Below are 17,665 nucleotides of genomic sequence, written 5' to 3'. Positions count from 1 at the left end.
TAAGTTTACTATATTTCAACTATATTTAAGTTAGTTTTCATTAAGTACTTTCCAAGTTATGAGGCTTGAAATCATTTTTTAATTTTACATAAACCGTAAAATATCTTGTAAAATATTCATTTTTCGATTATCTTACCTTGATACTTTTATGTACAAAATAATGAGAGGAATCAATTGGTGTAAAGAAAACATACAGTTGTTTTTAAGAAAAAATATGGAATTGTTAATTGCAAATTACATTATACAATTATTTTTTCTTAGAAACAACTATGTGTTTTCTTTACACCAATTGATTCCTCTCATTATTTTGTACATAAAAGTATCAAGTTAAGATAGTCGAAAAATGAATGGTTTACTAGGTATTTTACGGTTTATGTAAAAAATGATTTCAAGCCTCATAACTTGGAAAGTACTTAATGAAAACTAACTTAATTATAGTGTTTTGGAAAGCTCTTGAGATGAGCTACAAGAATATGCAAAAGCATATAGGGTGTCCCATTTAAAAAGTTGGAGCTGACCTTCGCGTGTCCTTCAGGTGGCTCTTCAAGATCAAACTAATGACACCATCTTATGTCCCCCTTGAAACCATACAACTTTTGTCTAAAACATTTTTCTCTATCTTGCTTAGGTTCCGAGAAATTTAGGTGGTCGGATTAAAATGAAACACCCTGTATATACGAACGACCTGTAAGAACGACCAAGAACGACCTGTGAGAACGACCTGTGAACCGATACGGAATGCAAAGAGCTACTTCTTAATGCTCTCGGGAACGACGTAGTATCAGCTATTACTCAATCGTTTGTCGCCAAGAACGACCTGTGAGAACGACCTGTGAGAACGACCTGCGATCATATATTTTATATTTCTTCTAGACTCGCAACGACCTGTGATCTGTAAGAACGACTGAAGTATCTAAAATAAACGGTCTTACAAAAACATGCCCGTTTAGACCCATGTCAAACGACCATTTAAAAAAAAGGAGCTGCAAAACAAGACTTATCGCCTAATTTTATCGATTCTTTTGCGACTTGCTTTACTGCGATGTCGAAAACGCTACGCGCGACGAATGAACGTATCGCGATCTCGAACCGTACGCTTGCCCGTATAACCACGTTCGAACGAGGCGAAACGATCGCGGGGTTCATTTGTAAATGAACCGTAAGCAAACCATAAGCGAACCATAAGCGAACCATAAGCGAACTATAAGCGAACTATAAATCAACCGTAAATGACCTACGAATCAACCATAAATGACCCATAAATACCCCTGTAAAAGGGAGTATATGAATATGGACAGGAATATAAAGAGACCGTAAATGACCTGCGAATCAACCATAAATACCCCCCTGACAAAAGGGAGTATATGAATATGGACAGAAATATAGAGGAGGATCGTGCGAGAGTGCGCAAACACGTACATATCTTCTACGACGACGACGACTACGACGACGACGAATCTCTCGTGGAAATGCGGCGCGCCCGATCCGCGAAACGAGCTCAGTTCGCGCGAGCGACGATGAGTTTCGACGCGCGCAAGGGGAAGGGAGGCGATGCGGACGAAGATCGGGAGGAAGGGAAGACGCCGTTCTTCGACTCCGTCCTTCGACGCCGTCCTTCGATGCCATCTTTCGACGCCATCTTTCGACTCCGTCCTTCGACGTCGAGATCGACGAGACGCCTGAAATACGTAAAGCTGTGTATTAATAATCGAGAGACGCGAAAGGAAAGAACGGCGCGAGAAGAGATCCGTACCTCGGTTAAAATCCTCCGTCGTCCGTACGGACGGAGCTCGTTTCCTCGAGCGAGCTCGCTTCCTCGAGCGAGCTCGCGTCATAGTACCATATCTCCACAGGAGAATCGTCGTCGCAGAAATCTTCGGTTTTAAACGCGCGATCCGAGACGAGCGGCTCCATGCCGAATATCTTCTTAGTCGAAAGATGTCGGCGTAGATATTAGGGGAGCGCCTCTCCCATTCTCTATAGGACGGCCGGTCGCACCATAAGGAGTTTAAGAATCGCCGTTGCTTCAGTCTCGCCTGTCGTATCCAATGTCGGCGACGTATGTTGAATCCACAGATCTCAACCTCATTCTCGAACTATGAAAAAAATGTACGTCTTATTTTTCCTCGAAGGAGAGCGAAAGAATAAAGAAGGATGACGAATGAGTACTTACGTTCCACGTGACAGCTATATTGAGGATCGCATCCATGAGATTTCTAATGTACTTTATTTTCCACAAGCACATCCACGGCGTGAACGTGCATTCGTGGAGCATCCTCCGCAATCGCGAAATTTCATCGCTGCTCATCGTCGTTCGCGTGAAAAAAAATAACTCCGAGAATGAATGCTGGATACGCTAGGAACACTGGACGCACTGAGAACACTCGCGATATCAGACGCACTCAACAACGGGATCGCGAGACTCATTCTGAGGAAAAAACTCTCTCGGCGTTAATTTATACCTGCGATATCGCTATCGCCGAGTCGTTGTGATTGTGTCGAATGCTAATGCTAACGCCGTAATCTAAGGCGATATGAAAAAAAATCGCGCGATGCGGAAATATAACGAGGTAATTTAATTTAATGAGGCGCGATAAATTCTCGATTGCTCCGGAGGAAGTGCCGGAAAATACGTTTAACCGCGTACGCGCGATACGAGTTTATTGGCTAATTAATATTATTTTAATATTATTTTAATATTATTTTAATATTATTTTAATATTATTTTAATATTATTTTTTTCTTAGTATTAATAGTATCTTTCTAAGTATTAATAATACTTTTAGGTAGGACGATAAGTCATCGATAAGAGTACGAGCAAGACTAATCTACGATGCGGAAAACGCGCGCGACGCGTCTCTGTTCACATGTCGCGCAATTGATCGCGTCTCTCCAACCACCAGTTGTGTAGTTTGCACACGTTTTCCAAGGCGCAATTCTTCGAGTCATAGCCGCAGCGATAGACGCGAGTCGCGGCTAGCGTTCGAAGGGGTCCGATATCCTCGTAATCGGCGTCGATGGTCTCCATCGTCAGGTCGAGCTGTTCCGCGACCTCTCCCGCGATGTCGGCCAGCCACTTCTTCTTCTCGAGACCCTTGACGTAGATCGTCACCGCGGCGTTCGATGCGAGATCCCTCGACGCGCGATATATCGCGTCGCGAACGATCTGCTTCGCTGTCTATACTCCACGTGTCCGTCGGTCCAGTGAAATTCGTGGTGATTAAAAGTCAGCCAACAGGCCTGCGACTTCTCGCTCTTCGTTAGCAGATTCCACGACATCGGCGCGCGAAAGACGTGATGCGTCAGATCTCTGCCGTTCGCGAGTATCGCCATCTCCTTCGTCACGAATCGCTCGTTGACGACGAAACCCTGCAGATCGACGGGGCGATATCGCTCGCGACCGTCGTCGCGGTCATCGTCGCGAGATACTGACGTTTATTCGCGTCTCTCCGCGATATCTTCGCGATTTCGAGTTTCCTCTCTCCCCTCTCCCGTCTGACGCGTCGTCTTACAGGATCTTACGCACGACGTTCGTCAACGGATTGTACTCCACCACGCGATCGTGAATGATTAGACAGTATGCCGTGGTGTTAGAAGGAACGTTGTCCTTGCAGTCGAATTCTAGACGAACGTCCACAGTGGCGCTCTTAATCGCTTCGTTTTGGCGGGAACAATCTATCACCGCGAGCGAGCCGCAGTATAGAAATTTGTTCATAGTCAGGAGCGTCTCGTCGCTCGCGGATCCGTAATACGTTCGTCGAAATCTCGCGTAGGCGTCGTACAGTACGGCGATCTTGTTTTTATCGAAGTCCAAATTCATATCGTCGTACGGATAGAAGTCGGAATTGAGATACAACTTTACGTTGGTCCGATTGCACGCGTCGAATTTGGAAGCGTCCTGCGACAGGACGTTTTTCCTTCCGGTCTGCAACGCGAAGATGACGTAACGCGGTTTCTCGAGCTGCGTGGCCGCTTTTACGGCCCACGAGTGTTTGGTCGTGCTCTGCAGGAGCAGAAACTCGTAGAGATCCTACGAGCGAAAGGGCGTGCTCAGATATCTACCGCTGCCCAACGTGTGCAACAGCGATAATTTGTTGACGTCATTCAGCACCACGTGCGGCACGCGCCACTGTATCTTCGTGAGCTCGACTCTCGGCTCGAATTCCTCGCGCGAAATCAGACAATTGTTGTCGTTTCGCGCTCTTATCAGAATCAGCTCGTGACGCGCGTTGATGACGACGCGCCTGTAATCCTCACAGAAACCTAGCAGCGTGTCGAGAGGAACGCAGAAGTTGAAATCGCCCGTCGACGCGACGCCGCTCGGTCCAGTCGCGAGATCCCATCCGGCGTTCTTCAAGATCTTGCCTCGTGCCGTCAGAGAGACGTAGTTCTTGATCGTGCTGGTTATTCCGACGTTGCGATTACGATCGATCTCCACGCCATCGAGCTCGTAACGTATCTCCTCGAACATAAAGGCGACGCAATTGTTCACGAGCCACGCCGGCGTCGAGGGCACGGACGGCTCCTTAGAGGCCGAGGCAGGCTTACCCGATTCGCCGCTCGACGCGAGCGGCGGATTATTCTTCGCGTGCAGTCTACCTTCGACGTAGAGAAAACTCGCACGGCAGCGTGTATAGGTCCTGCTGTTGTATGGGTATTCGTATCTCGTCGCTGTATCCGAAAGTGGTGTTGGCGTACGGATTGTACGTGTGACTCTCAATCTTCACGATGCGATCATCGAAGACGGGTTCCCCGCCGATGCTCAGAATGTCCCTCATGTCGTCGTCGAACTATCGCGCGGCTTTCGGTACGACGAAACCCATGGATCGCAGAAAAGCGACGTTGGCTGCGGACAATCTCCCGACGCTCCTGTCTCTCGAGCGCGCGACTCGAGTTCCCGCGACGCGATCGCGGTCGCCGCCGCGATGCGACGTCGCGACGCTAGATTCGCGCACGACGAGCATCGCTCCGTTCCCTCCCCCGTCTCGCCGCGCGCTCTCTATCGTCTGCGCCGCACGTGCAGTCGAATCGAGATCTCGCCGTGGAAATCGATCAATCGACCGTCCTGATCGACGACGCGCAGCGATACGTCGGTCACGAGTCGCGCGATGACTGGCAGATAAATGATCTGCCTCGGGATCTCAGACACTTTGTATCCCGGCGGGACGTTCGGCGCGAATTCGTGTATCGCGTGGGCGAATCTCTCGTTCACGTACGCGCCCGTCGTCAGGTTGCACTCCACGCGAATCGTCTTAACCGCGATAATGTCCACGGGCTCGTCGGACGCGTACCATTTGTTCGGCCGCAATACGCGAGACTGGGAGAAACCTAACAACGATCCGATATTGTTCGGTTTGGTGAAATTAATTCGATACGCGCATTTGATTTCGCTTCTCATGGTATTGTCGTTACCGCGTAGCGCGAGAACACGATCGCCGCTCTCGTCCTCCACGTCCTCGACATCGTACAGATATTCCTCGTCGTCGTCGCCGTCGCTGGCGCCATCGCCATCGTCTCTCCCTCTGGTACTCGCGCTCGGCGGTCGTCGCCGTCTTCGAAGAATCGCGGCTCTCAGGTACGCGCTTATATCGCGCAGCTCGTAGGATCCGATCGGGATCGCGATCGTCTCGTCGTTGTCGTCGAAGTAAAATTTATTGTTCGAGGAATTCACGTTCGGAATCGTGTTGTAGGTCTCGAAATTGGTCAAGCCGAGCTCGTATTCGTCGTCGCTCAGATCGAGAGGCGGAAAGTAACTCGCCGTGAGAACGTTGCTTCTTCCGGTTAGCGTGAGAATCAGCGACATGACGACGCGCGCTATCGCCGTTAGAGACCGAAGGGCTTCCTCCTTCTTCCTCCCCAATTGACTCGTCGAAGGAAGCGCAGGCACAATTGTCCGCAGACGCTCTGTTCGTACGTCTGCTGGGAGTCGCGATTGTACGCGACGCGCGTGTCGCGTCCGAGATAGCGCGCGAGTTCTCGAGGCGGCCGAAGATTGCCGAAAGCGTCGAAGTAGATAGCATCTTTTCCCCTTTTAGCGTACGCCACCCAATGCGTGCCCGGCCCCGAGGCGTCGTCCAGGTTCACGATACCACTCTCGTCGCGACCAACTCGCGCCAGCAACGCGTCGCGCATGAACACACCTCTGAAGTGACGCACGCGAGCGCGCCTGGCCGCGCTGTTCAACTGTTCGTTCGTCGTGACGCCGATCGGAGCTACGACGTTGTCTAACGCGCGCGAAGGCCCGACTTTTTTTTTTCTTCTTCCTCCTAACCGTTCGTCCGCCTCGTCTCGCGATGCTTCCGCCGCGCTTGTAAGGCGCGAGATACAAACCGCGGCCCTCCATCGCTCGATTGTGTCGCTACAGCTCCTCCAATTGTCGACGCGCGGCCTTACCGTCGTTCACCATCTTCGCCACGCCGGCCGCTCCGCCGATCAGCGATCCTAAAGCTCCGAGCGCCGGCAACAGCGGCAGAAAGCCGCCGCGTTTCGCCGCGAGAAGAACCCGTCCTCTCGTCGTCGTCGTCGTCGTCCTCCTCCTCCTCGTCGAGGTTCTTTTCTTGCCGCCGCCGCCGCTCTTTCTCGCGCCTCTTCGCGCTCCAGCCATACCCATTCCTAGTTTCGTCTTCGCCTTCATAGCCGCCCATACGGCCGACGCCGCCACTCTCTTGCCGAGGGTCGAATCCCCGGCCCGGATACGCTCGAACGCTCTCGCTCCGAGCGTCCGATCCGCGACGTGCTGATCAGCGAGATCGTCGCTCCGCGAATAGGCGACGTCGTGCTCGCGGCAAGCCGCGTCCAGCGGATTGACGCCTCGATCGCCTCGCGTGAGCCGCTTAGCGAGACGAGTACCGGGACCGCAGAACTGATATCCCGGTATATGTAGTTCGAACGGAAGAGCGTTTATAATTCTACTGAACAAACCGCTACCGCCGACGATTGCCGTGCGCGTCCTCGACGTATCTCATACGCCTCGATCATCGACGCGCTCATAGTCACGCCATTTCGTTCTCCTGGCATATGCCGCAGTCTTTGATGCACGGCGGTGGACCGTCGATGTGCGTTCGTTGCCACGGCTAATTGTGATGCTTGTGACAGAGGCGATAACGCTGCATGTCCGGATCGTCCTGCAGATGTATAGGAAACCTCTCCCACAATCGATCGACGAAATGGCCGTACTTGTCCAGCAGAAGCTTCTTCGGAACGTACTGCAACTGATCGACGCTGAGTCCGAGAATATCGGAATCGTTCACCAATAGAATAAACATGACGAAGCGTCGCGCGCGTGCGCGTAACTCTATCGCGTCACCGTCGATCGGACACGCCTAATTGCGCGATCGTTTTTTTTCTCCCTCTATATATATATGCGTTCGCGAGGGTGAATCCGCGCTCGTTGCTCGCGCGCGCGAGTCTGCGCACTGTGACGCAGATTCGCTCGCGACAACGAGGAAGAATCGCGAGAGGAGAGAGAGATAGAGAGAGAAAACGATGCGTTTCGTGCGTCAACCAATAAGAGTGCCCAACGTCGACGGTAAGACGCGCTCGATGAACGAGGAACCGCGAAGACACGGTAATCTGTTACCGACCGCGATCCGCTGCGTAATCTGCGGTTCCTCTAATTGCGGTAAAACGAACGTGCTGATAAGCCTTCTGGAGAGCCCGCACGGTGTGCGATTCGAGAACGTGTACGTTTACTCGAAATCGTTGCATCAGCCTAAATATCAATATCTGGAGAAATTGTTGAAACCTATGAGGGATATCGGTTACTTCACGTATTCGAACAACGTCGACGTCATCCCGCCTAGCGAGGCGTCGCCGAACTCGATATTCGTGTTCGACGACGTGGCCTGCGACAAATAGGACGTCGTGAGAGAGTACTTCGCCATGGGGCGTCACGCGAATGTCGATTGCTTCTATCTGTGCCAATCGTACGCTAAGATACCCAAATATTTGATACGCGACAACGCGAATCTATTGATACTCTTTAAGCAGGATGGCACTAATCTGAAACACGTGCACAGCGATCACGTGAACACCGATATGCCGTACGAGGATTTTTACGCGCTGTGTCGCGCGTGTTGGAAATACCGATACGGTTTTCTAGTGATCGACAAAGATAGCGCGCTGCGCAACGGCAGATACAGGCGAAGGATTCAACGATTACGCCGTGCCGCAGAGCGTCGCGTGCGTCGTCGTCGTCGTCGTCGGCACGGCGTAATCGTTGAATCCTTCGCCTGTATCTGCCGTTGCGCAGCGCGCTATCTTTGTCGATCACTAGAAAACCGTATCGGTATTTCCAACACGCGCGACACAGCGCGTAAAAATCCTCGTACGGCATATCGGTGTTCACGTGATCGCTGTGCACGTGTTTCAGATTAGTGCCATCCTGCTTAAAGAGTATCAATAGATTCGCGTTGTCGCGTATCAAATATTTGGGTCAGATGAGTCAGTCTTCTCGAGACGGCGGCGAACGTAGAGGGGAGAGAGATAAAAGAAGGCGAAACATCGAGGAATGACGGGCGCGATGACGGACGTCGACAGACGCGAGAAAACCGCGATAGAGATAGCGAGAACGCGCGCGTCGATTCGCAGGAAGCACAGAGCGCTAAAGACCGGAAGGATGGAGAGCGATAGCGCTCTGGAGACGCGTTTCAAACCGATCGTCGAACCGTTGCGACGCATCGCCGAGCGCGTCGGAGACGATTCCGCGCGAGGCGCGAGCGCGCGAGAGAGGGAACCTGCGAAGAGCGAGATCGACGAGACGTTCGCGCGAGGCGTCAAGAGAACGGTGGCATCGGAGGAGGAGGAGGAGGACGACGAGGAAGAGGCCGAGGAGAGCGCGTTACCGCCGCCGCCGCCGTCCGCGAAAGGATTCAAAGCTAAACGATCTCGCCGTCTGAACGCGACGACTTCCACGCCCGTGGGAGCGCCGGACGCGTCTCCCGCGCAACGGCGCGAATTCGCGAGCGGAAACCTCTTCGCGCAACCGTCCGTCGAGGAGACGTTCGAGACGAGCGACGTCTTCCTCAGATCGCCGGCGACGCTCGAAACGTCCGTGAGACAATCTCTGCGGACTCCTCGAGGGCGAGATATCCTGCGCGATTAATTGGGCCCGTTGGCGCAAAAGTACGTGGGCGCTCTTCTCGGCTGCGGCGCGCCGAGCGATTTCGATCACGTTTACGGAGTCTACTTCGCCGACGCGGGCACTATGCTCGGGGACAAGCGATTCGACGTAGGCGCCGACGACGCGATATTCGTGGACGGAGTCAGATACGCTGGTACTCCCGGTCTGTACGAATTGATCTTCAAGAGAATTCCCGACGATTTCAAGTACACCGAGAGAGACAAAGCCGCGTACAGGAGCATACTTCTGCAAACTAATGCTCACAGGCGCGAGCACAATATTCGCATGCCCGTACTGGGAAACAAGGAATACAAGTACAAGCACGTCATAGCTTCGATCCTGCGGACGGATCCGAGAAAGAGGATCGGCAGGGGTCGCGTGCCGCGGGCTATGCGCGCGACACCGTGAACTACGTTCACTGGGACGATCCGAACGAATTGGTGGATCGTCTCCGATTGCTGGACGCTTCTCGTCAAGCCGGCAACAACGCTCACGACAACGAGATCCTGTCGATAATCGAGGAGCTCCACGAGGCGGGTGAGATACTGTAAGACGATCGCGGCGACGCGCGCTTCATTCGACGACGCGATGTTCGCGAGCAAGTTCGGAGTGTCGACGCGGAGAAGACGCGATCGCGACGCGACGAGCGCTAGATTGCGCGCGAGCGTGGAATCTCTGCGAAATTACGTACGCGATAACGCGCTGTGCCTGACCGTCTCCGACGTCTCTTCCTCCGCGTCGCATTACGACGCGCGGCATCTCAAGATACGATGAGTGGCCTGGCCGACCAACAACGACGACGCGACGAACAAGAGTTACGTCGAAAGCGTTATACACGCGGTGAGAGCGAACGTGGCGAATGATCACCAGCTTATCGCGAGCGCGAGAACGCGAACGGATAACAACGCGGCCTCGACGGCGAAGAAAATCGTCGCTCTGAGCAAGAAGATCGACGCTCTCGAGAGCGCCGCGACCGAAAGATCGAGCGCTCTGGAAGCCGACGTTACGCGGATTCGCACGAGGGGGAGCGCTCTCGAGAATCGGCTGCAAACGCTGGAGAATCTGCAGGAGCTCGCCGCGACGAGGATCGAGACCGTCGAGGCGGAGAGATCGGCCTCGCGCGCGGTCGTCGACAAGCGACTGGGCGATCTGGAGAGCTCCGTCGAGACGAATCGGACGAACGGGGACGCGTCGAGCAAACTGTCGCGCGAACTGGGGACCTCCGTCGCGCGGCTCGAGGAGATCGGCGAGAAAACGGAGAAGCGAGTGCGCGCCTTGGAGAGATCTCTGTCGCACGTGAACAACGTAGTGGTGAACAACGAGAGAAATCGAGCCGCGTTGAGCGGTCACGACAGAACGCTGCAGGAATTGATGGCGAAGGCGCTGACTTCCAACGCGAAATTGCGAGAACTGGACGTCGAGGTGGCGCGTCTAAGGAAAGACGCGAACGAACTCGCGAGGAGAACGGTCGCGACGACGACGACGGCGACGAAGGCTGCGGCGAAGGCGGCAGCGGCGGCGGCTGCGATTCCTAAGACGATCGATCCGAATAAGGTAATCATACAACTGGGCGCTAAAACTCCCGATAAGTAACAGTCGAAGAGAGGGTAGAAAAAAAAATAGAGACGGCGAGATGAGCGCCGCGAAACGGAGACTCGTGAACGAGCTGCACGCGCCGGCGAGAAAAAACTTCCCCCGTCGCCGCGTCGCGGTGCGCGGATACGACGATCTGTGGCAAGCGGACGTCGTCGAGCTGCGTCCTTACGCCGGACGGAACAGAGGCCACAATTACATACTCACCGTCATCGACGCTCTGAGCAAGTACGCGTGGGCGGTACCGCTCAAGAGAAAGAGCGGCGACGAGGTCGCTCGAGCCCTGTCGAGCGTGACGCGCGCCTCCGGACGTCGCCCGAGAAATCTGCAGACCGACAAAGGAAAGGAGTTCTACAACGCCGAGGTGCGAAGATTTGTGGATAGACACGGCATCAATCACTACTCGACGTATTCTGTGCTGAAAGCGTCCATCGTCAAGCGTTTCAATCGCACACTCAAGAAGATGTGGAAGTACTTCACGCTGAACGGAACGTACAAGTGGCTCGACGCGCTGCCGCGTCTAATATCCGAGTACAACGCTCGCAAGCATCGAACCATCGGGATGCGTCCGATCGACGTGACGCCCGCTCGAACGTCGAGACTCCTGTCGACGGTGTACAGCCACCCGAAGATCGCCGCTCCGGGAAAATTTCGACCGAACGATCCCGTTCGCGTGAGCAAGTACAAGACGCTGTTCGAGAAGGGATACACGCCGAATTGGACCGCGGAGATCTTCCACGTAGCCGAGGTGCGAAGGACGAATCCCGCGACGTATCTGCTGAAGGATTCGCGCGGCGAGCCGATAGTCGGCGGATTCTACGAGCACGAGTTGCAGCGAGTCTCCGATCCCGATGTGTATCTCGTGGAGAGAGTGCTGCGCCGGAAGGGCGACGCGGTTCTCGTGAAGTAGCTGGGGATGGACAGGTCGCATAATTCGTGGATAGACAAAGCCGACATATTGTGACGAACATACGTATATTTTCGCGCGATATTACAGACGAAAAGATACATTGCGCGTATTGTAACGCGTCGCAATGAATATATATATATACATATATATATATATATATTGAAAAAACGCTCTATTCTCGCTAGTCGAACAATCAAAGGATTATTAAAGAATTGTAGTCGACCAAACTAGCCAAGAAACCATTAATTTATTTAAATATTATGACGTTTCGACCATATGGTTGTGGTCCTTATCAAGTACACGATGGAAAGATAAAAAACAGGCATGGCACTTAAACCAGCACAAGTCACAAATTACAATTTTGAGAAATTAAGAATTAAAAAATTAATTAAACAAAAGACGTTATTTGATTAAAGTTCGAAATTGAGAGAACTGATGTGTCCGTGTGAGACTTCGTCAAAAAACCGCGTTACAATACGCGCGATGTATTTTCTTATCTTTAATATTACAAATATATATATATATATATATATTTGTAATATTAAAGATAAGAAAATACATCGCGCGTATTGTAACGCGTCGCAGCAAACATATATATTGTATAACATTAAAGATAATAAAATACATCATGCATATCTGTAAAAAATACGTCGCATAGCGCTTAAGATCTGTCCGCGCCTCTCCTCACAGAGGTATCCTGTAGTGCCCCCACGGTAGAGTGTCGGTCGAATCCGGCACGACGTAGCGCTTATCGTCGTACGGACTGAGCGCGACCTTCGACTCGCGCATGGTGTACACCTCGTGTAACTTGGATCTCAGGCACGACTGCTCGCGAGTCATCTCTCGATCTCGCGTCTCAGGCAGCGCTCGTAATCATCGAACGTCAGCGTTCTCGCGACGACGCTGCTCCTCACGCCCTTGCTCTTCTTAGTGTCGCCCCTACCCTCGATTCGCAACGCGTACATCTTCGCTCTGAGTCCGACGAACTCGAGCATGAGAGCGCCGTTCTCGTCCTTCATCAGACCGAGAACCTTCTTATTCGCGCGCGGCACGCCGTAGAGATTGTCGACGGCGTAATCGCTCGTGTCGAATCTATCGATGTTGCGCTTCATTCGCTCGTACGCGTCCTCGCACTCTACGCTATAAATGAGACTGTCCGTGTTGGTGTATAATATCTTACACTTATCGCCGTAGAGCGGCGACATGTATTCGTAGTGAAACGCGTACAGACGAATCTTGGATATATCGAGAATCGACATGCCTACGTAGATCGGTTTGTCGATCTTCGCCTCCAATTTGCGCAATTCCACGGCCATGAGATTCGAGAATACGCTTCTACTGTGAAAATTCGGCTTGGAGATGAGCACCTCGGCTCTGAATCGACCGTCCCATCGAGTCGCGAGTCGAACGTCCACGCGATTGCGCACGTTCTCCATAGTCTTGCCGAAGACGGCGTTGTTCATCAACTTGTACAGATTCTTCTCGAAATCGTTACTCCCGTTAGTGCGTAAACGCGTGTTAAGTTCCACGTATCCGCGTAACCACGGAGATTGCGAGAAGCGCAGCGCGCGATGAATCCTAGTCAGACGCAGACCGTGACGAACGCACTACTGCAGATTGCGATAGTGCGTGACGTATAGGCGCTTATCGTACAGCGTAGCTAGGAGTTTGCTCTGCCGCTTCCCCGGCGGCTTATCGCGCGTGGGACAAAACGGTAGCTCGGCGTGGGCGTCGTGCGCATCGGCCGGATAGTCGAGATCGACCTCGAGAATGTAGCCGACGGTCAAGTCCTCCGTCACGGACATCACGTCGAGACTCTCGAGGTCGTCGACCCACTCGAATCGCTCGTATGGCAACGCCCAACCGTACAGATTGTTGATATCGAGATACATCAGATAGATCGACGGTCGCGACGGATCGTACGCGCTCATGTATTTGTTGTTAGCGCGAGCGTATCTGCTGGAGCACTGACTCAGACCGCCGCGTATTCCGCGTTCCACGAACATCATCATATCGATATCGGTGAGCAGCTCGAAACGGACCCCCGTGTACTTGAGCATCGCGTCCCACGTGTATCCCGGCAACGTGAAGTAGTACGCGGGATCTAAACCGTAACTCTCCAAACAAGCGGCGCGAAAATTTTCGAACACGTCCGCGAGCAGAAGAACGTCGGTCTTCAGATAGAGATCGCTGTACTCGCCTAGATTTTCGACGCTAAATCCAGGGGCTATCAACTTCCATAGTTTTTTTTGTACCAATGTTTGCAGCGCCCTCACTAAATGACAGAGTTCGTGGAAGAACTACGTACTCAAAATGAGTGAGAAAGTAAATGTGCGAGTGAGTGAGAAAGAACATCTGCATCACGTGCATATATATATATATATATATATATATATATATATATATATATATATACAGGGTCTACCAAAAGTGTGGAAACCCCTAAATATCTCGGAAAATATACGTTTTACAGAAAAGTGTTTCCAACAAAAGTTGTAGGGTTTAAGAAGATCTATATACTGATTCTATCAGTTTGACCTTGGATGGCGTCGTCAAGGTCAGGTCAAGGTCACATTGACTTTTTTAAATGACACCCCCTACATTTGATTGCATATTCTTATAGCTTAATTCAAGAGCTTTCCAAAACACTATAATAATGTTCATTTTTATTAAGTACTTTGCGAGTTATGAGGGTTGAAATAATTTCTTAATTTTACATAAACCATAAAATATCTAGTAAACCATTCATTTTTCGATTATCTTACCTTCATACTTTTATGTACAAAATAATGAAAGGAATCAATTGGTGTAAAGAAAACATACAGTTGTTTTTAAGAAAAAATATGGAATTGTTAATTGCAAATTACATATTTTTTCTTAGAAACAACTATGTGTTTTCTTTACACCAATTGATTCCTCTCATTAATTTGTACATAAAAGTATGAAGGTAAGATAATCGAAAAATGAATGGTTTACTAGATATTTTATGGTTTATGTAAAATTAAGAAATTATTTCAACCCTCATAACTCGCAAAGTACTTAATAAAAATGAACATTATTATAGTGTTTTGGAAAGCTCTTGAATTAAGCTATAAGAATATGCAATCAAATGTAGGGGGTGTCATTTAAAAAAGTCAATGTGACCTTGACCTGACCTTGACGACGCCATCCAAGGTCAAACTGATAGAATCAGTATATAGATCTTCTTAAACCCTACAACTTTTGTTGGAAACACTTTTCTGTAAAACGTATATTTTCCGAGATATTTAGGGGTTTCCACACTTTTGGTAGACCCTGTATATATATATATAATATTTATTTATTTTTTTAAATCTAAGTAATAAGGAAGAAAAGAAGAATGTTGTTTTACTTCTAATATGACAATTTATTATAAAAATATATACATCTATATACATAAGTGTGCTGTGTAGCAGTATGAAAAATATTATAAACTCGTTTCAGGAAACACTGCAACATAGTAAAATACATAGTAATTATAAACATATAAAATACATAGTAATTATATTATAAAACATACTATAATATAATGAGCATAGTTATTTATGAATTGATACTTTTGTCTTACCTTTTGTCTTCTTTCTGTAATATTTTAAAGACATTCTATGTGCTTGGAAATACATATAATTATCAAAGGATTATTAAAGAAATGTAGTCGACCAAACTAGCCAAGAAACCAATTAATTTATTTAAATATTACGACGTTTCGACCATATGGTTGTGGTCCTTATCAAGTACACTAGAAGGATTTAAATACATTAATTAACGGTTTTTAATATATACTAAGCACAACAAAATTGAAAAGTGAGCATAATTACCGATGGAAAGATAAAAAACAGGCATGGCACTTAAACCAGCACAAGTCACAAATTACAATTTTGAGAAATTAAGAATTAAAAAATTAATTAAACAAAAGACGTTATTTGATTAAAGTTCGAAATTGAGAGAACTGATGTGTCCGTGTGAGACGTCGTCAAAAAACTAAACATAGTTAAAAGAATAAACCAAGTTAAGTGACCTTTATTATTTTGTCATAAATATTGTTTAGATTGTCTGTGTCTATCTGTAAGTTTATTAGATTATCTGATCTCTTAATAAAGAACATCTCAGCAATCTCTCTTTTTCGAACATACGTTTCGCTGTGTAAAATGTCGGGATTCGACCAATCAAATTCATGTCCCGCTTCCAATCTATGTTTGGTAATTACAGAGTGATTGGTCTCATGTAGCTTCATATTATTACGATGTTCATTTACTCGCGTACGTAAATGTCTCTTTGTTTGACCAATATATGATAGTTTGCAATTTTTACAATTTAATTTATATACAACGCTTGTCTTGTCATTGTTATGTAATCTATCTTTACCACGTCTAATTAGATTATTAAGTTTTTTGGTTATTTTGTAAACGACATTAAAACCATTATTTCGCAGGAGACGGTACAGATCATGGCTCGTATTGTCTACATATGGTATTGCCATAATCGGAGTCTTGTCTCTATGAGAAAGATCAACGTCAACTTTGTCATTACGGTCACGATTACTTAAAAAATTGATTCTCTTTCTAATATGTTTATGTATGATATGTTTAGGGAAGCAATTATTAATTAAGGTGTCATATACCAGTTTAATGTTTTCTTGTTTAAAACAGTCATCGGATAATAAAATAGCGTGGTCTACTAAATTATAAATCGTATTGATTTTATATTTTAATGGGTGGTTCGAAAGGAAGTTGATATACCTCCCAGACCATGTGGGTTTCTTAAACCAATTAGTGATAAGTTTGAATCCTGACCGAATGACATTAACGTTTAGAAAACTGATCGACGAATCGATCTCAGTCTCGTGCGTGAAACTTAAGCGTTCGTGGTACTTATTAAATTTTGTTAGAATCTCGTCAATTTTATTGCGAGGCACGATTGCGAAGACGTCGTCTACATATCTATAATAAATCGGAGCAGTAAAACTAAGTGAATTTAAACATTGAGTCTCCAGATCATCCATCACCATATCTGCTAGAATAGGTGATAGTGGAGAGCCCATAGGAGTGCCGAAAATCTGCTCATAAAAACGTCCGTTGAAAGAGAAGTAAGTTGAATCCATGATCAATTCTATGACGTAAAGAAACTGAGGTAAACTAAACTTTGTATTTTTGGATATATCAACCCAACGGTTTCTTATGGCATTCATAACTAATTCTTTTGGGATATTGGTGAATAAAGAAGTGACATCCAGTGAAATCATTATGTTGTCTTCGTTAATTATTGTATTTTTAATGTTGTCAACGAAGGACCATCCATCTTTAATATATGAATTAGGTTTCTTTATCGATTTGATTAAAATGTTATGAATGTAATTTGAGATATTATATACCGGACTTCCTAACGCGGATACAATAATTCTCAACGGAAAACCGTCTTTATGGATCTTCGGCAAACCATAGCAGCGCGGTAAATTACCGTTTGTACAATTCAAATTTCTATATGTCAATTCACCTATTAAACCGTTCTTTTTCCAAGATTTAACTAACTCATTAAACCTATTCGTCAATCTATTCAAAGGATCCTTTTTTAAAACTTTATAAGTGGCTTGGTCGCTCAGCAGCAGATTCATCTTGTTAAAATAATCTTTTTTATCCATGACGACCGTAATTTGGCCCTTGTCAGCTCTAGTAACCATGATATCATTGTTATTATCACGTAAAAATTTTTTCGAAGCGGTGAAGGAATCTAAGATGTATCTCTCCGAATGATTGATATGTTTTTTAGTAAAAAGAAAACTCTGAAGTATGTTTGCCACTGAGATCCTAGTTGTTTCGATGACGTCAGTAGGCAAAACATTAATTTTTCCTTCAAAGCATTTAATGACATCTAGAACATAATTCGTGCGATCAGTTCGATTACCTTGTTGTATTGGTAGAGCAAAATTATCCCCCAAGCTCAAAAAATCGGACACCCTGTCTGGTATGTCTCTGCTACTGATGTTAACAAACCACTTTTTCTTGTTAATATTTTCAAAGGGATGT

General features: G+C 48.0%; 2 protein-coding genes across 2 annotated transcripts; both read right to left on the bottom strand.

The window, feature by feature from the left end:
- Window positions 1–3,508: 3,508 nt before the first annotated feature.
- Window positions 3,509–4,778, bottom strand: LOC112638287. The gene is made up of 3 exons (XM_025409751.1): window positions 4,699–4,778; window positions 4,112–4,643; window positions 3,509–4,030 (listed from the first exon to the last, which is right to left on the bottom strand). The coding sequence occupies exons 1-3, from the start codon at window positions 4,776–4,778 to the stop codon at window positions 3,509–3,511; spliced, it is 1,134 nt and encodes a 377-aa protein (XP_025265536.1).
- Window positions 4,779–12,460: 7,682 nt separating this feature from the next.
- LOC112638286 lies at window positions 12,461–13,118 on the bottom strand. The gene has a single exon (XM_025409750.1). The coding sequence runs from the start codon at window positions 13,085–13,087 to the stop codon at window positions 12,461–12,463; it is 627 nt and encodes a 208-aa protein (XP_025265535.1). The 5' UTR covers window positions 13,088–13,118.
- Window positions 13,119–17,665: the final 4,547 nt, after the last annotated feature.

The sequence above is a fragment of the Camponotus floridanus genome, unplaced genomic scaffold, assembly GCF_003227725.1.
Source record: "Camponotus floridanus strain SB8 unplaced genomic scaffold, Cflo_v7.5 scaffold28, whole genome shotgun sequence".
NCBI classification, from domain to species: Eukaryota; Metazoa; Arthropoda; class Insecta; order Hymenoptera; family Formicidae; genus Camponotus; species Camponotus floridanus.
The sequence above is the reverse complement of the archived record's forward strand: the minus strand, read 5'-3'. Positions and strand labels throughout refer to the sequence as shown.

Excerpts from the sequence above, each read along its gene's own strand:
- LOC112638286 (XM_025409750.1), bottom strand. The coding sequence starts at position 13,087 with ATGAACAACGCCGTCTTCGGCAAGACTATGGAGAACGTGCGCAATCGC.
- LOC112638287 (XM_025409751.1), bottom strand. The coding sequence starts at position 4,778 with ATGAGGGACATTCTGAGCATCGGCGGGGAACCCGTCTTCGATGATCGC. Across the intron at positions 4,644-4,698 it reads GAGAGTCACACGTACAATCC|CAGGACCTATACACGCTGCC; the intron begins GTACGCCAACAC and ends CCCATACAACAG. Across the intron at positions 4,031-4,111 it reads AGTGGCGCGTGCCGCACGTG|GATCTCTACGAGTTTCTGCT; the intron begins GTGCTGAATGAC and ends TTTCGCTCGTAG.